This window comes from Archocentrus centrarchus, chromosome 14, assembly GCF_007364275.1.
Source record: "Archocentrus centrarchus isolate MPI-CPG fArcCen1 chromosome 14, fArcCen1, whole genome shotgun sequence".
Taxonomy (NCBI): Eukaryota; Metazoa; Chordata; class Actinopteri; order Cichliformes; family Cichlidae; genus Archocentrus; species Archocentrus centrarchus.
The window spans coordinates 24,243,443-24,265,037 of record NC_044359.1 but is presented as its reverse complement, the minus strand read 5'-3'; the positions used below and the strand labels follow the sequence as shown (position 1 = coordinate 24,265,037).

Here is a 21,595-nt window from a genome sequence, read left to right as displayed (position 1 = left end):
TCAAAGTCGTCTTTGGAATTTCTGTGTAATAAAGCACTGAAGTTTAACACGTATTTCAGCATTGTCAGTTGTATACTGCAGTTTAAACCAAGTGAGGCAACTTTAAACTGTCGGGATAATCTTTTTAAATGTTTCCTTTGCACTTAAATTGTGGGGGATCAGTGGCTTATCCTGCTTTGTGTTTAATTAGACGTATTTCTTGGATTTAAGAGTGAAAACAGCCAGTTTATGGTCTTCAGGATTGGGAGGTCGAGGGACGGGGGTCAGTGGGTCAATTAAATATTAGAGCATTAAAAAGTGTTTGTTTACTAGCTGACCTCTAATGTGCCTAGCAACACTTTCTACCAAAAGCAGCACCACGCCGTACCGCTTGCCCTCCCTCACCCACGAGGTTTCATCAGCCTCACACAACAACAACAGTGAGAAACGGCCAACCAGCACGCTGTATCCAAGGGCAGGTTGCGATGGCAACTGAGAGCACGTGCTATGCTGACTGCCTGTTGCCATCACGTCATCGTGTTCACTGCCAGAGGAACAGCCAGCCAGCTCGCTGGCCAGCATGCCTGTCAACAGACGTTAGCCCCCCGCTCGTGCTCAGCCACACACAAGGGAGGAGTCGTGAATGAGACCCCCCCCACACACACACACACACTCACAACCCTAATCTCGGTGTGATGTTTTTCTGTCTCTCTAACTCCACCCTCGGCTCTCTTTCTCCCTCCCCCTCCCTCTAATTCTCCCCACCCTCAACTGTTGGGGGGAAAAAAGTCAAAACAACAACAAACAAACCGCATGGTTTTTGTTGTTTCTGGTAGTGGTGGTCGCAGCGGAGGTGCTGTCTTCATCCAGCTCTCGCTTATGGACGAAGCGCCTGTTTGCATCCTGATGTGGATGATGCAAGCCAGCCGACCAGTCCAGATGTGCGCTGTTGCATCCCGTTACACCGGGTAGCAGGCTCATTTTGGAATATATATCCCAGTTTTTGTTTTTTCCATTCAAAGAAATAAAGCTTAAAGGCTGTTACCTCTGTTTAAAGTCAGCATCTCAGTGACTGGCTTGCTGGATTGCCTCTGAACTCATTTGGCTGTTTTATATATAGACACGGTGTTGCTGGATGTGTTGCACCGCTGAGCGCAATTATTGCACCGATTTCACCCCGTTCACCTCTTGTGTCTGAACCAATCATTACCACCCAAACCCAGACCAACATAGAAACACACGTCTGTCAGTACCTCTCATTCTACAAGCACTCGGGGACAAAGGATGAATAATGCAGAGGTAGCGTCTGAGTGAAAGTCGCCTCCCCTCTTTCCCTTGTTTTCACCTTCCCTAAGCAATAAGGAAGCAATGTTGCCATGGAGGCAATGAAGCCTCGGCAGGGTAGCAGCCAATTGCAGTCTTTCCTGTGTGAAACAGGGAGCCAATGGCTGCTCAGGCTGATGCTGTTATTGCCACAGACTCTGCAAGCCCATTGGCTGTGCTCTGCTCTTTGATTGAATTTCTGATCTTGTTTTTGGAGAGGAAAAAATATCTCAAGGAGTGCCACCTGTGTGCCAACTTTGAAAATATGTTTGTTTGTTTTCTCGTGGATAGAAAAGGATTATCTTGAGAAGGCAAATGTTTCTGTTTTATTGGTTTCGAGAGCCTTAACGGTGATGCTTCTTTTAATTTGGTGCTGTAATGACACGAGGAGTGAGTGAAAGTGGCAGTGAGATGCATGTGTCTAAGGTTTTGTTAAAGAAAATATTAAAATATTATTTCAGTGCTAAAATGTTCTTTTTCCTCAGCAATAGAGGACTTTATTTAATCCCCATTTTCTGCTTTCCTATCATGGTATTTGGTTTTCCTCCCAACAAAGGGGCCACACCCCACCAGTTGCTCAGAGCTGGGTTTTTTGACCAGTTTCTGGTTTAACCCTTCATTTTCCACAGGACTGTGCATGTTCACTGTGGCTCCTAACAGCAAGTGCCTTATAAATATTATTTGTTAATATGTGTTTATTTATTCACGCAGCTGTTAGGTTAATATCATGAAAGCATTATTTTTTTTTACAAATATTCTTTATTTCTGAATGGAGAAAAATAGGAATAAATTATCTACTTAACACATTTCTGAAAGCCCCACTGGCTTGGCTGATTGCCACTGCTTTTTTTAACATAGCTGACTGACCGTCAGTATGCTTGATCAAAATATCCTTTTTACATCTAAAGTCACCAAAACAGTCAATTGTCATCTTTACTGGATGGATGGCAGGTCAGTTAATAAACCCCTTCATCTGGGAGGTTCCCAAATCAATCAAGTGTAGGAATCAATTAAATCGCTGTTAAACTTAAGCCAGTTTTGTTGAGCTAATGCATCATCTCTGGAAAACTGCTGCCTTCTCGTATCGTTAATGACCTTCCTCTGTGTCTGAGATGGAACAATATAACCGGCCAGTCGGTGACTCGTCTGACGGAATAACCCCAATCCCCTCTGAGTGCTCACACAAAGCCTCCTACTTCATTAGAAACATCTGCTTGTTTATTTCCTCCTGCGTCTTTGTGTATGACCGTGGCTGCCAGGTAGTCTGGCTGCCTCTCACTCTCTCCTCTTCCTCCTCCTCCTCTGCTGGTGTGAGAGCTGCAGAGGAAGGCTGTGCTGGTCTGCGTGGCTGGACCTGGATTCTCAGGTTATCTGCGTGTGAACGTCCCCGGTGTCTTCTGCTGTGTAGCAGGTTAATCGTCTGTTTTTCTCAGACACAAAGGCTCGTGACACCCTGGTGAGAGAGTGTGTGTGTGTCTATCTGTATATGTGACGAGGGGGCTGAAAAAAGGATTAGTGTCATAAGGACCTAAGCCTCAACAGACTGGCAAAACTAAATTGCTGCTGGACAGTAAGTGGTCAATTTGGCCACACATTAAAAGACAATGCTAATCAAAAATGAATTTTTTTTATGTCCAAAGCGAAATCCTAAATATCCATTAATGTAGTGTTGTGAATGCTGCCCAGGTTTTTTTTTTTTTTTGAGAGGTTTTAATAAATTAAAGGCATATAACTGATGTGTAACCAGACAACAAGAAGATGAGTATTAGAAGCCTTACACTGTTTTTATATTTGTAAATATAGTGGTATGTCACAAGCTGCCATGTTAAGATTCTTCTCAAATGATAATGACAGGAAAAAAATATCCACTTATGGTCCATCCATCTGGGGATTGTCGTGTTGGTGGGGAGTTTATCACAGGCTTATTATTGCTACTTGATCTGTTTACACTCAGGCTGATTTTAAAATAATCTGTCAGGGGAAAAGGATTTACATGAATGCTTTCTGAGACTGCATAGATTAATGATTTGGCTCTGAGGTCAGATTCTCCCAAAAGGCAGTATCTTCATACTTTGAGCTATTCTTGAGTTTCAATGGACGTACCGCAATAACACTTGAGGAATTATAGTCATTTTTAGACTCCCCATTTTCACAGACTGTATTTTGGCAAACTAGTCAGTGACTTATACAAGTCTGGACCTGATGGACACCAAAAGCTGAGTTTCATACCATGATTTGTCTTCAGGGGCTGCTTGTTTGTGGGCCTCTCTGCCCTCAGGGGAAATAAAGTTTGATCAGGTTGCAGTCACGTCACTGGCTCAGCAAAAAAAAAAGTTGGTACTCTGTGTAAGATATGAATAAAAATAATGTGAAGAGTTTCTGATCACTTAAATATTCATAAACTAAATATATATCATTTTACATTGGAGCTAGCATGGTTTGGCATTATCTTGCAGAGAAAGGCTTTACTATAAATAATGCGGGGGATCGCAGCATATGTTAAATATCATTGATGTCCACATGCACCTCAGCGCCATCACTGATGGTGGACTTTGACCTGATCTGTTTTCTCTTTAGCCTAAAGGACACAACAGCCATGATTTCAAAAAGAATTTCAGATTTTTAACAGTGAACTATGAACTCCGAACACAGTGATTCCCAGTACACAGCCATGACTTTTTTTTTTTCTTTCAATTTTAATATTTTATTGATCAAGATCAGATGTGTGGTTTAATTGTTCCCTTAACTTATTTGAGCATGTTTAGCCGTGCAGTCTTTCAAAGAATGGTGAACTACTGTCGTCTTTACTTTGGAAAGACTCAGGGAAGCTCTTTTTTTATATATATATAATTTTACTAATAATAATTTTACTGATCTTCTGCCAACTGATGCAATTAGATGCGAGAGAGCAACTATAATAATACTTGCTAAGTAGTTAAAAATTACTGAGGGGAAAAAGGGTGAATCTACAGTACTGAGCAAAAAATCTTCAGCCACTTCTTTCTTTCTTTCTTACTTACACACACTTTTGCTATTTTTATTTAGTTGAATGTATGAAAAAATGCCATAAAGTAATATCAACTACTATGTAACACCAAAACGGTGATTCCCAAAGTGCTATTAGGCATATGAGCACTTTGTCCAGTAAATTAACAGTATCTGAAAGTCATGTCCTTAAGGAACAGAAAAAATCCAGAAACAACCTGAGAGATGCATCTGATGTTTGAGCTCATTCATCTACTGTAGACTGAACCCTCATTAGAAATAGTCTCAGTGGACTATTCACTGAGTGAAAAAAATTTCCGTGTGTGGTTATTTCTTTGTTTAGATTCACAGAAAGGTAAATGACCTTGATAAACAAGTTCCAAGTTTGTTTATCTGTTATTGTTTTTAATGCCATTTGTCTTTCACATAGTACGTGGTGCTACTGAGATACTCTTTTTTTTTTTTTTTGTCTTTCCAGTTTTCCAGCCTTTCATTTTTCTTAGCGACTGTTAGTGTGAACAATATTCCAGTGGTAGATCTGCTTGGAAATCTTAGATCAACCGATCTATGATCTCCAAGCACACAAATGGATGGAGAGGCTTGAGATGATCTGTTCTATGTGAATTAAATAATATGTAACAGTTTCTAATCTATTGGCAGTGTTTTTACTGATTGTTTTTAGGCCACAGTTCATAAAGCTTATGGGGTCTATAGCTAGATGTAAGGGATGGGTGTCAGGTTCAGGTAGTACTGTAAAAAGGGCTGTGTTCCTATCTGTAGGCTGATTCTTGATCATCTGATTTCATTGAACATTCTGCCCCCTTAGTCATCAGAATATTCAATGAAATCATATGATATAAATTGTCAAAAGCGTTTAAAGAGTTTCACTGGATAGCAGCATTTCTTAATTCTTCTGAAATTATAGTCCAAACTGTCGGCCTGTCCTTTGGATACTTTTGTAAGTTCAGCATTGTCAAGGAAGGGCTGAATGTTGGGAGTATTTGATACTTGTTTCCTGAACTATAGTGTCTTTCATGGTGATTGTAAAAAATCTTGTTTATATCCTTTGGGTTGTAAATTAAACCCAAAGAATTTATGTTTGTCTTTTCAGAGGTTTTCTATCAAAGCCTAATGTTAATGTTACCAGTAATGTTACCGGTGGTAACACTACATTCATTAAGGCCTTGCTTGATTATAGACTTTAATCATGTTACCCCTAACTCTGTGAAAGTCACATTTGACCTCTGACCTCTACTTCAGGCTCAATAGACTGATCTGAAAGGGAAAGTGATAATAATGCTAAAGTACATTTAAAAAGAACAAATAAAACAGCAACTTGTTTACCTGCATATTGGGAGTTCCAGCAAACAGCTAACAAAACAAGATAGTTGAACCTGTTCCAAATCATTTACTCTACAGTTTGTCACGAATTAAGTAGGAAAAAGGCCACACCTAGCCATGAAATTGCATGAAAAATAGCTCCAGTTGACAAGCAGTTAATGCAATATATTTTAAGCCTCTCAAACTAAAGCTACGGGTCTACACTTCAGCTACTTCTTAATTGATTCATTTCAATTCATTTAAGGTTCACACTAAGAAATAGAGGGACGAGAATGGACCTAAAAAGGTACGAAGGCTTTGTCGCTCCAGCTGTACCCTAGTGGAGTACAACATTGTACCTCTAAATCTAGGAACAATTTTGTACCTTATTGTCTGTACCTTTAGAAGAACATTTCTGTACCTCTGGTGACAAATATGTGCCTTTATGTACAGGTACAATACTGTACCCATTACAAAGGTACAAATTATGTACCCAATGAGGTACAGCTGGAGCGACATGGCTAATGGTACCTTTGAGAGACAAAAACAAACCCTTAGGTTCACAAAAATATTCTTTATTTATCAAAATGTATAATTTAACATCAGTTCATTCAGTTTAAAACAAGAAGTGAACAGAAGACAGAAGAATGTAATGTTGAAAACAAAATATATACTGAAGGCTGTTATAAAGGCTTCACTTAGGCTCGTGCAGTGACATAACATCTACTCTACTTTCACCAGACTGGGCCCGGCACTGGTCATCACCGTCTTCCACTTATTATCCACCAGTTGAATGGTTGGATAGGGTGTAGCAGCATCTTTCTATATAAATTAAGAAAAAAATAAAAAATAAATAAATAACCAAGCAGCAAAAGACATTGTTCCAATTAATTTATGTAAAATAATTTAAAAACCTTAGTGTTAATTTACAAGTTTAAAATATTAAGTAATACAACTTTAAATATGTTAAATGGTGATCAAAATATCAATATAGTAAAAATAATTCCTTACTCGAGTCATTTTTCTTTCCTCTTCACTTATTTGAACAAGATCTTACTACAGTTCAGATGCCTACCTTTCCCAAAGTGATGTAGTGTTCAATCTTTTCTCTGAAGATGGATGGCAGGAGGATGAGTCCAGCCCTTAAGTCGATTCCTCAAATGCAAAAAAAGAAAAAAAAATCATACAGAGCGTAACTACAGCAGATCTACTTTCACATTTATTAGCAAGATGATTGTGACTACCTGGTAGATCTTCAGCCAGGGCATCTTTTCTTGCGTCACAGTACTGTTTTGCCAGCACAGACTTTCCCTGTGCAAGCTTAAGTACACTTGGCAAGACACCAGCAAAGCCGTCTTGACAGATGGCAGATGTTGAAGGGTGAATTCTGTCAACCTCATCAATACACTGTAGAATACACAAACACATTGTCAATTATTATTGTTAAAGGCAGCTAGTAATTCAAATCTAACCAAAATAACAAAAGCTAGAAATGCAGCTTCTAGTTCAAGTAAATTTCGCTGAGTTTTTTTTTTTAGGATAGATGGTGTAGCTGAGCTGAAGGGAGCTTTAAAGGAGACCCCACAGCTAATACAAGCCCCAAACAAAGTAGTTAAACAAAAAAAGATGGAATTACTTAGCTCTTGTGATAGTACTTCACTAAAATACTAATATTCTGAAATTGCAGAGAAGTTGGGTAATGCCCTGTGCACACAACATGCTAGGTACTGTTAGCATGTTAGTCTGAAATTTTAAATGAATGGAGACTGAGTTAGACCATGAACATGAATAGGTCAGATTACTTACCACTGAATCTTCTTGCCTCGTCTTCATTCATTTTTATTCCAGCTTTAGATATTTTTTGAATAAGTTCTTCAGTGGACAGGCTGCATAAAACCGGAGAGTCCGCCATTTTACATTTCTGGCGCCTTTTTTGTCGTCTGGGAGGAAACACCCCACCCAACACTGACTTCTACTGGTACACTTTTGTACCATTTGCTCTGACCAGTGATTTTGTACCTCTGATGGTCCAGAGTAAATCACCCCAAGGGTCCATCTCTGTACTTAGAGGGAACTTTCCTGATAAAAGTACCTTTTGGGTACAAAAATTTACCTTTATTTTTTTGTGTGTTGGGTTTGAAATGAAGCAAAATTTGAAAATTGTACGACCCTCCAACAACAATTATTCTACATTCATTTGCAACCGCAGTTTATTTTCCAACACACATGATTCATTAAATTTGTTGAAATAACAGAAACTGTTATGACATATCTTTTCCAACCACAATCCCTCACCTCACTTTCTGAAAACAATATCTGTTCAATCAATGGAGGTGTCTATTTGGGTCCTTGAAATGGTCTCAGTGGAAGGGTGGCTGTCAAGAAGCCATTCTTAACCTGTTATTGGGCAGGTCTCTATTTTTGGTAATTTCCGCACTCTATATATAAGATGTCCATCCTGCGCTTCAGTGAGGTTAAGAAGCATGTGGTCATGAAGAAATGGCCCAAAGTTATAATGTGTATGTTGTAATGTTATAAAATACATGTTTCTTTCACCATATAAAGTTCCAGTCAGAAGTGTGTCCAAACCTCTGACTGGTACTGTATGTGTTTTTCTGCATGGCAAGGAACCAAATATGGTAACTTCATTAATTTTGATTTTCTACATGAAAATTAAACCTTTTGAAAAATGTCACAAAAGTAATCAAGTCTTATTATGTCTTCTAATAACACTTTAAGGTTGAAAATTAGCATTTTAAAGTATTTCAGTGAGTGTACTATAAAGGGTTCAGGATGGGAAATGGGGAGAAAAGGTTAAGGTATGTGAAAGTACACAAGAACGGGACTGAAAATGAGTGCCAACAGATCTGATAGAGCGATGAATCCAAATTTGACATTTTTGGTTCAAATTTTCATCAAAGGTGGTCAGGAGAGAAGAATCAGTGTGTGTCTACAAACATCTTTAAAGTATGGTGGAGGCTCTGTCATGGTTTGGGGCTGCATTTCAGTCTGGTGTCAGGGATCTTTGCAAAATTAATGGAATTATGAGCAGTGAAAGTACCATCAGATTTTGATCCACCAGATATTATCATCTGTAAAGGATCTAATTGGCAGCAGCTTTATTTTTCATCATGACAATGATCCCAAACACACTGCCAGTGCAGTGAAAGCATACCTGGATAGAAAACCACACAATGGAACACCATCAGTTATGGATTGGCCTCCCCAGAGCCCGAACCTCATCTTTATTGAAGTAGTGTGCGATCGTCTCAACAGAGAACAGAGCAAAAGGCAGCCAACATCCAAAGAAGAGCTTTGAATGTCTTTCAAGACGCCGGAGAACTATTCTTGAAGACTACTTAAAGAAATGACAGCAGAGAGTTCAGGCTGTGTTGAAGAATAAAGGTTGCCATGCAGAGTATTGACTTTCAAGCTTGTTAAAATTTTATAACTATTTTTGTCTTATATACTGTATTTCCCTGTGTTTACACGTTCCAGTAAATCACTGCACCTCTTTCCTAGAAAAATATAAAGAAATTTTGGGGTAACCTAAGAATTTTGCACAGGTCGCTTACAGGTTATAATGATCCAAGCACCAGGTAGGTGAGCGTTGAAGGCACTAGTAGGCGGAGACTATTCACTGAGTGAAACTATTTTCCTTGTGTGTGTGTGTGGTTATTTCTTTGTTTAGATTCCACAGAAAGATAAATGACCTTGATAAACAAGTTCCAAGTTTGTTTTTTAATCTGTTATTGTTTTTAATACCATTTGTCTTTCAGATAGTAAATAGTGCCACTGAGATATCTAAAGATATTCTTTTTTTTTGTCTTTCCAGTTTTCCAGCCTTTCAGTTTTCTTAGCGACTGTTAGTGTGAACAATATTCCAGTGGTAGATCTGCTTGGAGAGCTTACATCATCCGATCTATGATCACCAAGCACACAAATGGATGGAGAGGCTTGAGATGATCTGTTCTATGTTTATATCTTGTTTATATCCTTTGGGTTATAAATTAAACCCAAAGAATTTATGTTTGTCTTTTCAGAGGTTTTCTATCAAAGCCTAATGTTAATGTTACTGGTAGTAACACTATATTCCTTATGTGGCAGTGGCGCAGTGGGTAGGCACTGTTGTGTCCTTGGGCAAGACACTTGAACCGCATTGCCTAACGGTAGCATCGGTCTCTGGCTGCATGACCGCAGATGCTCGTCTCTGGGTGTGATCTGGAATGATCATTTCATTGTGTGCCTTGTGCGCACAATGAGCCCTTGCTTTATTGTAGACTTCATGTTACCCCCAACTCTTTGAAAGTCACATTTGACCTCTGACCTCTCCTTCAGAGTCAATAGACTGATCTGAAAGTGAAAGTGATAATAATGCTAAAGTACATTTAAAAAGAACAAAGAAAACAAAATGCATGTATACAAAATACAACACTATTCCCTTAAAAGTAAATACTGCCCAGAGTGTGAGCTGCCTTGGTGCAGGTTTTTCTCCTGGAGTGCTTCATGTTTTTTTGTTTTATTTTTTCATCCTAGTGATATTTCCTTAACTTTCAGCAACTTGTTTTTTTTTGGCTGCATATTGGGAGTTCCAGCGAACAGCTACCAAAACAAGACGCTTGAACCTGCCCTAAATCATTTACTCTACAATTTGTCACGAATTTACTAGGGAAACAGCCACACCTAGCCATGAAATTGCTGCTGAGTCAGCTGGAGCCTCAGGAAATACAGGTAATATGTTAACAAAAAAAGTAGCTCCAGTTCAGAAGCAGTTAAACTAAAGCTACAGGTCTACACTTCAGCTACTTCTTTATTCATTAAGGTTCCTTTAAGGTTTGATTTGATAATTGTATTACCCTCCAACAATTATTGTGCAAACACAGTTTCTTTTGCAATACATGTGATTCATTAATTTTGTTGAAATAACATAAACTGTTAGGACATGTCTCTCTTCACCACAATCCCTCACCTCACTTCCTGAAAACAATATCTTTTCAATCAAAAGAGGTGTCTTTTTGGGTCCTTGTCTTTATCTTTGTCTTTACATTACACAGTCGCACCGAACACTGTTTACTAGTATTACCTGTCCAATGTGCTTCGTGCAAAGTATTCATGGTCAGAGCCTGTTTGTGTCATCAGATCAAACAGGGATTTTGACTAACTGCCGGCCTGTCTTTGATAAACAAAAGGCTCTGGCTTTAACGTATTTGAGGGCTCCTCTTGCCCCTCTGCTTTTATCAGCTTAGCCACGCTGATTTAATCGGACAACCCTGTTTGTGGTGTCCTGTGCATGTGCTTGTTTGTCTCAAAGCTCTGGTGATCCCCCTTCTGTGTCTCGACAGGGCAGCGTCACCCAGAGGGGTTTAGGGAGCCACAGCTGAGTAGATTAGTGTCTATAACGTGTGTGTTCGTGAGGAGGGAGGGGTTGTACTATGTGCTATGTGTATCGGCACCGAGGATATTTCAGCTGTCGCAAAGGAGTGTCGTTCTTTTTTTACCCTTCATAGGTGTCCTGTGGGATTTGGATGTGGTATGTGAGACAAGTGGCACATTGAGTAACGTCTATCCTTCAACAGCTGGGAACCCACTCTTCATTAAGTCCTCAGGGGGGCCGAGCACTTTAAGTATGAATTATAGACATCAGACTCTGCATAGTGTACATAAATTAACAAGAAGATTGGATTCTGTTGAGTACCATAGAATTACTTTATAATAATTTGAATTTTGTATGTTTTCAGTCAATAAATCTCAGATTTGCTGTGTGTGTGTGTGTGTGTGTGTGTGTGTGTGTGTGTGTGTGTGTGTGTGTCACTGTAACGTGAATAAATGATGTGCATAAATGAAGCCAGACAGTATGTAGGTGCATTTAAAGGACCAGACAGACACATAAAGGATTCAGTATAAATATTTAAAATACTTTATACAGCATAGAAATCTCTTGACACCCAAACAAAACCATCCCTTACAAAATCTTTAAAAAAAGACCCCACTAAGTCTGTATCAATCTCAGTATCAACCAGAAAAAAGGTACAAAGACGTAATTTCAAATGCTGACAATACAAGTTTGACTCATGCAACTTTTCATTGGGACAGGAAAAGATTTTACACTATTTTAACAGTGAGAAGCCTCGTGTGCCCATGGAAGCCTTTTTTTTTTTTTTTTGTACAGTCAACGAATTTGTGACAGTGTCGGCTCAGACAGACATTTTCGACTTTTGTTCATATAGAACGGCCTAAGCAACAGGAACACAGGAGTTGCACTGTTATTTACAAGAACAGTTTTCACATTTCTCAGAGCTCTTGGCAAATACTCATCATTGCAGTGAACACTTAAGACTATTGCACAAACTACAGCATTAAGACAAAAAGGAAGTGAATTATTTCCACGGATGATCCTAGTTGCAGTTCCTTCCACTTTCATACACTCAACCTGTAGTGAGGTTGATCCGTTTCATAAGGCTTTTGATGCTCTATTTTTTTTTATTTTTTTTTTTTTATTACAAACTGACTAGGAACAGGAATATCCTGCTGTGAGAAAGTCAAGACTTATAGATTCCCTGTGGGTCTTAGAGGTGATGCAACGCTCGTGTATAAAAAGTTATCAGTGCTGAGTGAAGGTTTATGAGGATGCTTATAAAAAAGTAAGAATACACTTCTACTCTTGGAACCTACGGCTATTTTAGTGTGTTGATTCTAATGGCAACACTTGCGCACTGCTACACTGTGACACGATTCACACAAGCATGTCACAACTGACTGCTGTTCTACATTAATGTATGAATAATGCAGTGAGGTAAAAGATGGTAAACACCGTTCTTACTATACGTTTTGGTTTTCAAGAATAGTGCAGTGAGCTTCTTCATCCAGTCAGCATAGGATATAGTGCCAGCTGACTGGAGGTCAGTGGCTATCATACAGAGTTTTCACAGAGACAAAACATTTATACATGTAATCAGGGTTAGGGTAAAAGTTGGGGTCTGTTAGCTGGTGTGAATCAGTTTGCGGCTCAATTAGTAACCAGTTACACCAATGTTACATAAGAGAGTATCTCTAACTTGGTCTATAATACAGTGTGTGTGTGTGTGTGTACACGTTTGTTATTGGCAAAGCTCATATTACATGATGTCCCATGTCCACTCTGTATTTAGGACACAGAGAGATTTAGTCATTGCTCATGGATCCGTTCAAATCTTATCTCCTCGGTGTCACTTCTCACATTACATAATAAGTATGGTAACAAGAGGTAATACATTTTGTTTTCTCTCCACCTTTTTTTTTTCTCTTAAATAAGCCTGTCATGAAAAGTGGCTCAAGTCGCAATAAAGGGACAGTTCAAAAGGCCGCTCTGGAAGACCTCTCCAACTTCAAATGATGGAAGAGGTCTCGAGTTCAGTCTCTCTCTTTTTTTTTCTTCCTTATTTAATCTTGTAACTCAGCAGAGGGTCTTTAGTGCACCTGAAGCGCAGAGGAGAGTCTGCATGGGGTAGGGAGGTGGTGACACGACTTCTTCAACGACTTGTTCTGGCCTAAATGTAAATGGCTGCAGCTGGACCTTCTTCTTTAGGATCTGTCCGATTCCCATAGAGGGGAATTTGCTGCGATGTGTTGGGCTCTCGGGATCACTGCTACCGCTGTTGGAAGGAGGACTAAAAGCTGAGGTAGGATTGAGGGGACTGAAGGCAGACTTTGGAGGGCTAAAAGCTGAGCTCCCTGGGGGACTTCCTATAGTGCTGGGGGGGCTACCACTAGTGTCAGAAGAGCCACACCAATCTGTCGAGGTGCTCTTTTTGGGCTGCGGGTTGACAATGAGGACAGGTGGACTGGGGATTGTGGCTTTTTTCAAGTAAGAGGAGTCGGGCTGGAAGGCGGAGACATGGCGGGGAGGGGACAGAGTCCCGTTAGTCAGCTTGTACCAGGGCGAAGAAGGGGCATCCTCGATTTGTTCGGCTTTGGAGAGCGAGCCGAAGGAATGCATGCCAATCGGTGATGGTGCAGGAGGAGCGGGAATGTTGTGTTCTGGGCTCGTGTTGACTTGCGGAAGGGTGGCCAAGCGTCTCCGATGCTGTGGGGTGTTGGGGAAGAGAGGATGGATCTCTAGATATTCCATGGAAGAGGAAGCAACTGTGCCAGGTGGAGCCAAAGGGGAATTACGATGGCCACCAGTTATAGCACGGAGTAAACCTGAGGATGAAATAATAAACATTTTAGCATTTCTGAAACACTGAATTTTATTGGAATATTTTACATATGTACAAATTAAGTCTTTGCCACAGACACAAGTTTTATATCCCTTATCATTAACAAGACCCTCATGGACAATAATCTAACAGCAGATGTAAAAACAAGTACATTGTCAAGACCAGTCCATACTGACAAGAACACCATATGGACTTTCTCAATACCTCTTACAGGTAAATAAGAGGCAAAGGAGCTTAGGTATCCTCTAGTCTGTTTCTTCTAAGCTAGATTCAGTTCAGTTTAAGTCCAAATTATGAACTTCTGCACTGTGCTATCCAAGTCATTATGATTAAATTTCACTGTTTGTGTGTTTGCCCCAAAACTGACTGGCAAGTTGTCCCGGATGTTTCCTCTCAGATGACTGGTTCGATGGGTTGGTGGATGGACAGACAGACAAACATTTGATGGATGGATGACTTGCTATCTACGTGAGGGAAACAGGTACAAGAACATGCATGCTCAGTCAACCTACCGTGTATGAATAAGAGTAAATAAAATAGATGCAATAAATAAAGTGAAAGTAAAAAAAAAAAAAAAAAAAAAAAAAAACAGACACAAATATACTGTATCCTATTATTTTCAATATTATTGCACTGAGCTATTCAAAGTCCTTACCTGTTCTGTGCTTCTTCTCCTTGCTGGACCCCTTGCTGATAGCCAGATAGATGGGTGTCTGTTTTGGGGGGATGGTGATCTTATCAAAATGCTTCCTCCACTGGGTTTGGAAGTATTCCGGTCTCTGCTCTTTTCCTTTTTTCTCTTGGTACTGTATCTCCTGAGCAGGCACATAAGCAACATTTAAAAGCAGGCTCTACATTGTTGTGCAACTACATTTCTCAACTCAAAAACTGACACAAACACATCAACCACTGCTCCTAGGAAGACACTCCTCCTGGTCTTTTTGAAATACTCCTTTCAGTATGAATGTACCCTTTGGAAAAAAGGTGTGCAAGATGCCAGTAAAGTTTAATTAACTCACTGACATCAAACAGGTAATAAATAGCATATACTTACTCTGCATTCTTTGGAGAGTCTCTTCATTTTCTTGTTGAGGAGGCAGTAGACAGCCAAAGTGTGGCAGGCGCGATTGGTGAGGACAGCGCTCAGGACTTCGCTGTGCTTGTAGCCCATGTTCTCCGTCATATGTACCACCACAGTGTGGTTGATTTCTTCAATATGGATCCTTATGGCAATAAAAGGGGATTTATGTTAATATTTGATGATGCTTAAAATTCATTATGGAAAAATAAAAATTCAGAATACAAGCTACAGCAAATACAAAGGCAGCGCATTTCAAACGGGTCTACCTGTTGCAGTACGGTGCCCCAGTGTTCCTGTTGGCCAGCTGAAGCCAGGAGTCAGCCATTACCTGGTGGATGTTCGGACGCTTGCTGGGGTCTGGCTCTAGAAGCTTCTTCAGAAGACAGGTGGCGGCTGAGAAACAAGAAAAATCAATATATGTATTGTTATTCTTTCATCTACACACCCATCACGGCATTAAGCTGGAACAGCTCTCTCAGTGCTGAAACATGTTACGGCAAGTTTCATTATCCCTTTGTGCCGTCATCGTCGGCCGGCTCTCTTCCTCAACATCTTAAAGATTCATTTGATTTATCACCAGTGCTGTAAAACAAAATTGCTCATGTAACCTTGTTACATAAGCAATTTCTATTAAGAAGGAAAAAAAAAAAAGATAAAACTATTTTATTAAACACCTTCAACCTTCATTCCGGTATACTAAATCAGTTGAAAGTCAGATGTAGGTTCTTAGCTTGATTAATAGGTACTTAGAAAAGTGGGTTAAGCCATCTCCTCTTAGTTTGCAAATTAGTGAGTGACACTATGACATGCCAAGGAGGAATGTTTATAGTATGAGTACAGATACCTGTGAAGTGAATCTGACACCTGCTATTCTCGTCTTACCTATTCAAAGCCTTCTTCCAGCATGCACACACACATGCTTCTGAGAAACTACCTTTGAATGTAGCATTAAATATATGACTTTTCTGGAAGAGCCACCTAATCGCTGCTGATGAAGAGGCGGTGAAGTTACTGCAACCTTTTGTTGTGTGCCTTCAAATTTTTTCCCATCTTGTTAAACGCTTACCAGTCAAATCACCAAGAATTTCTGGGCTTTGTATGCATGTGTGAGTCTGCATGATTGCGCTCATCAACTATTAGTCTTTGTTTTTTTATTGTATTTAAACAGGATATAATTTATGTATATAATTCTATTCTATTTTATTTCATTTGTTTTATTCATCCTTTTATTTTCTGTACTGAGCTGCTGTAATGCGCAAATTTCCCCGTCGTGGGATCATTAAAGTTTTATCTTATCTTATATGAAAGCAGAATTTATTTTTTAAGGGTTTAAAATGAGAAGCAATCAATAATCTTAATTAATTCTAAACCACTTTGCTTCTCATTTGAGTTTTAAGTAAGTAGCTTTGAAAATAATTTTCACAACTCTGAAGCCAGTTAATCAGATTACATTCACAACAGAAAAACACACAGCAGGTTTGTGCCTTTGCCTTTTCATTACTTACCAGTAGATAGTGAGGGAGGTAGAGGATTCATCTCCTTGTCCACCATCTTCTGGTGCAGGGCTCGAAGGCTGAAGGGCTCCACGGTGAAGGGGAGCGTCCCCGTTAGCATCGCGTACATGTTAACACCACTGGAAGATCAAAACACACCTCAGCTCTGGGTGCACTCATGAAAAAGCCTAATATGTCTATTTTTATTGATGTTAAATTTTTTTTTTAAATGTCTGAAAAGGAAATTAGACTCACATGGACCAGACATCCACTTTTGGTCCATACTTCTTCCTAGAAAGGAGCTCTGGGGCGGCATAAGCTGGACTTCCACACTGGGTGCTGAAGGGGTCGGAGTATCCCAAGATGCCAGCGCAGTTACTAAGGCCAAAATCTGAGGGACAGCAGTGGTGGAGTGAGCAGGTTTATTATTTCATTAGGAGTGTTATACTTTGCTGTGTGGATCCTTTTATTTCTGAATCAACATATAGGATTTCCATGTGAAAAAAGAAAAAAAAAATCATACATTTCAGAGCCTCTTGGCTTACCTATGAGTTTTATGTTGTCTTGCTCATCCAGTAGGAGGTTTTCTATCTTCAGGTCCCTGTGAGACAAAAGATGCCATCAGCGCCTTCATAGTCCAGATTATTTAAAGCCTTCACCATTCTACAATACGCCCCCCACCTCATGAACTGTGACATAACCCCTCCTAATGTGGGTCATGCTGCTTGATTTTCATAGTCTATTGTGTATCTCCAGATCCCTCCACAGTAGCAGAAATCCTGTTATCTACAGAGGCCATCTCACCATGATAGAAATTCAGTTCCCAGGCTCTAAGTAAAGATTATTCCTCACAAAAGTCTGGGAAAATATATGATTTTTTTTTTTTTTTTTTTTTTTAAAAACAGAGTGCATGTTTTTCCCTAAATCTCAAACATTTGATCAAAATATGCAAGAAAACCCTAGAATTAACAATATTGCCATTAAATTACAGTAAATATTTGATCTTTGCAACTAAATGGAAAACATTAAATTATCACACTGCAGTTATTGTTCAGACAGATCCGTTTTCATGGATTAATAGTAAATGTGCACAAGAAAGACTTAACCTACACTTTGAGAAAGAGGATCATGTCTGACCCAGAAGTCTTTAAGTTACCTTTGACCCACATGCAAATGCAAACTATACTATACTATACTGCACAAATATACTGAGTTACTTATACAGAATTTCTTTTACCTGTGCACCACGCCAGCCCTGTGCAGGTGCTCCACAGCCAGCACCAGCTGCCGGATGTATTTCTGTGTCTCCCGCTCATCCATGTGTTTCTTGTCGTAGATGCGGTTCATGAGGTTCCCACCGGGACACAGCTCCATCACCAGGTAGTAGCTGTTCTCTGTCTCCAAGATGTCCAGCAGCTGAGTGATGTTGGGGTGCCGGATCATCTGTTGGATGTCACCCTCTCTCCGCAGGTTCTTGGTAACATACGAGTCCTTCTTGGCCTTCCGCTTGTCTATCACCTTCACTGCCACCTGAGAAAATGCACGAGGAGAGAGGAGGAGGGTGAGGTGTTGTTACTTTTTTGACAAAGCACTGAGTTAACAGCTACAGTTGTCCCCATAAACCGTGCAGCTGTGAATAATACCCATGGCGAAGGGAGCACAGTGCTATATCTCCAAGGAAGGATTTCAGAGAGTTTTAGCATAACAGGTGATGAGCTACTGGGAGTATATAACTCAACACTGACCTCTCCCTCACAGCTGTTCCCAGTGTGGTTTAACCCAGGCGTCACAGGGCAGGAGGGGGAAGTGTGTGTGTGTGTGTGTGTGTGTGTGTGTGTGTGTGTGTGTGTGTGTGTGTGTGTGTGTGTGTGTGTGTGTGTGTGAGTGTGAGAGAGAGAGACAGAAAGAGCTGGAGGGGTTAATGAACCATCATAAACTGGGGGTGGGGGGGGCAAATGTTACCCTATATGCTGAGAAGGCACCAAAGCCAAATGGACAGTTAAAATTCCCCCATTTGTCTGAGTTTAGCTGCAGCCATGAGAAGTGCATGAGAAGCTGTGACGAATGCAAATGGGAAACCTGCAGAAAGCCCCAGAACATGCCCTTTTATTCAATGACTTTCCTCCAGTTTATTGATAATTACATTCAATAACATACCCATCTACTCCATTTCATCCATGTCTCCTTGTATCCCGTCTAGACTGAGTTCAAGGGCATGGCTACATGCACAACAAATCATCTCAAGGAGAGCCCACAGACATGGAAAGGCATGACAAGTGAACCTAATCACCATATCCATTAATGAAATGGTGAGGGCCAAAGTGGTGGTGTGTGTGCCTTCTCTTTCTTTTGCCCTTCAGCTTGTCTTTCATTTTTACTTTCATCCTTTCAGGGCTGGTAATTGATTCACCTCTGAAAACCTTTTACAACTGCTAATTAAACCTGGCTGTATGTGCATGCATATGTGTGCGTACAGTGCAGTGTGCCATCACGATAATAGATGGCCTATGTTTGCACAATGTAGCATGGATAAGGGGTGTGGGGTATGTATGGGGGGTGGGGTGGGGTGGGGCACTGTATTTACAGTGGGTTACGCTATATGAGGAGGGGTGGGATATAGAGGGGGAGGGGTGTGCCCTGCCTGGGGGCTTTTGAGGGATTCAGTTGTTTATCATCAGGCACCCCTCAGACAGGAAAAATGGGGGGGGGGGGGTATGGAGGGGAAAGTGGGTTGCAGACATAAAAAAACAACACACACATGACCTCCTCAGCCGCCTGTCCATGACAGCCCCATCTCTCACCTCTACTCAGCCCCATAGCCCTGTTGCTTTTAAACACACAATCCAATCTCTCATTCCTGCATTCACACAGACTTTCTAGTGACGCTAACAAAGAGGGATCTGGGAATCCTCCTGTATTTCCTTTTCACCTCCATGTGCCTGAATAAACTCACTGCCCTCCTGTTTCCCTCCAAGTGCCTGTTGGACGCCTGTATTCACTTGAGTGAGGGAGAGTGGATGTGCGATTGCCAGTGTTTGCATCATCCTCAACAAAGACAGTGAGGTGGGGGCTGAGAGGAGCGTTTTCTTTACAGCAAGGGAGGAGAGGGGTGTGATCCGAGTTATTTTTTAATATGCAAATATTGGAATTTTCAGTGACACACGTGCGCATATAGCCTGCGTATACCTATACAGAAAGGTATGCCTTTACTTCCAGGAACGAACAGAAAAAAAAAAATGATGTACTTGTTTTTCCAATATGCAAATTTCTTGGCTCCTTCTCAAAAAAGCCCGAAGAGACAAAGGCAACCAGTGGCCAATGGTAGCCCATATCAAATCCCTCTGCGCTGGCGGAATCATAATGAGGCTGGAGCCCATTTATCAACGACATGATTTCATATTCAAGTAGCAGCTCTGCGCTTTCATAGGCCGGACAATCTTCCTCTCTGGTCCTGTCACAGTCTAGCGCGCCCACCACGGCGATACGGTGAGCTCACCACCAGCAGCAAACAAAGCATAGGTTCAAAAATGCGCTCAGCGTGTTATCCAAGGGGTTGGAGGATGGACAAAGACAGCCAGATCCTTCTGTCTTCTCTTACGCACGATTAGTAAATATTGTCACTAGAGTAGCCCTGCTGTGCACAACTTATCCTCAGTGCTCAACAGCTCCTGGTGCCGCATGAGCTAATTAATTAACAAAGGCTCATTGCAATCAGAGCTGATCACTTTCTCTGAGGAAAGAACCACTAATTAGGTGGTCCTGGATTAGCGCATTGCATTGTAACTGCGGTTAATTCGCGATATAAACAGCTTTTTCTTGGTTAACATGCAGCTGAAAAAAATGCGTTATCAGGCATGCACGGCAGCGCACATAACTCCACTGGAATTAAATTTAAAACCACTTAAGACACATGCTGCACATTTTCAAACGGTGAAGCACAGTCAATTAAAACTCAATAGCAAAGCAATAAGTTACAAGAGTCAAATTAGCCATTAATTTAGATGACGTGTCACAGATCACAAAATAGATTTTTTTTAAAAGCGCAAATATATTAAAAAAAAATGTGACATTAATAATATCTGTTGTGGTCTGCTTACCTTTTCTCCTGTTGGCGCATGGAGACCTTCTCTAACTTTGGCGAACGAGCCTTCTCCCAGCTTCCTCCCGATCAGATAGTGTCCGACCCGTTTGGTGTGGTAGAATTTCTTGAGGATCTCCGCTAAATTACTGTTTAGGGAGACTGGAAGGATACTCTCATTCCCGGCACCATCTGGGGTTTTACCCTCATTTAACCCGTGGCTGTTGTCTACTGCCATGTCGGTGGCTGCAACGGGCATCGCAGCTCCCTTGTCAAGTGTCTCCTTTTAACAAGGGAGGACAATACGCGATCTGAATCTCACCCACTTTTAATGCAGGTATTAAATGCTTAACGTCCGGTAAAGTATCTTAACTCCGTTGTCTGCGTAATAACAAATTAAGGGAACCGGAGCTTGCGCCACCTGTTCACCCAAAGCACCAAGTGAGCGCACTCAGCAGTTTCCGAGACGAGTCTTAATTACTGAATAAGTTTAGATGAAAATGGCAGAAAATAGAAAAAAAAAAGCCCAGGCTCAAAAAGTTAGTACCCTGACTGCTACCTAAACACTTGGGAGGGTTTTTTTTATTTAAAAGAACAAAACCCGTGGCTCTACTGAAGGTGGATTCTGCCTCTCTTCTCCAAACACTCTCCTCTCCTGAATGTGCGCAAGCAGCGTGTGTGTGTGTTTTTTTTTAGTTTGAAGCGACTTTCCCGGTCCTCCGTGTGGGCGGTGCTTAGTGTGTGTGGCTGAGAAAAAAATACACACGGTGTTGGTAGTCGAGAAAAATTTCAACCCAATCAGCGAAGGCGGGCGGAGCGCGTGAGAACAAGGGGTACAGCTCCACCCGGTACCACCACCTTCCCGTTCTGCTGCATGCGTTTGGTGGTACGTTCTGGTTGTATATGGGTATGAACAAGAATACACGTGTAGTCGGGAAAAAGAGACGGCAACAGCATAACCGACAGTGTAATGAAACACAATTTGCAAAAGGGTGCAAACAGCACAACTGTGTGTGTGTGTGTGTGTGTGTGTGTGTGTGTGTGTGTGTGTGTGTGTGTATATATATATATATATATATATATATATATATATATATATATAGTACGTAAAGTATGCTTCCAAATTCACACCCATGCC

The 21,595-nt window shown here is 40.8% G+C and overlaps 1 protein-coding gene across 1 annotated transcript; it reads right to left on the bottom strand.

Annotated features, from left to right (window-relative positions):
* Positions 1-11,723: 11,723 nt before the first annotated feature.
* On the bottom strand, positions 11,724-21,117 carry hunk (hormonally up-regulated Neu-associated kinase). Its single transcript, XM_030746069.1, has 9 exons — positions 20,477-21,117; positions 17,617-17,909; positions 16,925-16,980; positions 16,635-16,770; positions 16,392-16,519; positions 15,153-15,279; positions 14,860-15,028; positions 14,461-14,620; positions 11,724-13,788 (listed from the first exon to the last, which is right to left on the bottom strand). The coding sequence occupies exons 1-9, from the start codon at positions 20,714-20,716 to the stop codon at positions 13,040-13,042; spliced, it is 2,058 nt and encodes a 685-aa protein (XP_030601929.1). The 5' UTR covers positions 20,717-21,117; the 3' UTR covers positions 11,724-13,039.
* Between the last annotated feature and the right edge of the window lie 478 nt (positions 21,118-21,595).

What these genes read in the sequence shown, in the direction of transcription:
- hunk (XM_030746069.1), bottom strand. Translation starts at nt 20,716, where the DNA reads ATGCCCGTTGCAGCCACCGACATGGCAGTAGACAACAGCCACGGGTTA. An exon ending in AGACAACATAAAACTCATAG is followed by an intron (nt 16,771 to 16,924) that starts GTAAGCCAAGAG and finishes GCTGTCCCTCAG; the next exon opens with ATTTTGGCCTTAGTAACTGC. An exon ending in AAAGTGGATGTCTGGTCCAT is followed by an intron (nt 16,520 to 16,634) that starts GTGAGTCTAATT and finishes TTGATCTTCCAG; the next exon opens with TGGTGTTAACATGTACGCGA.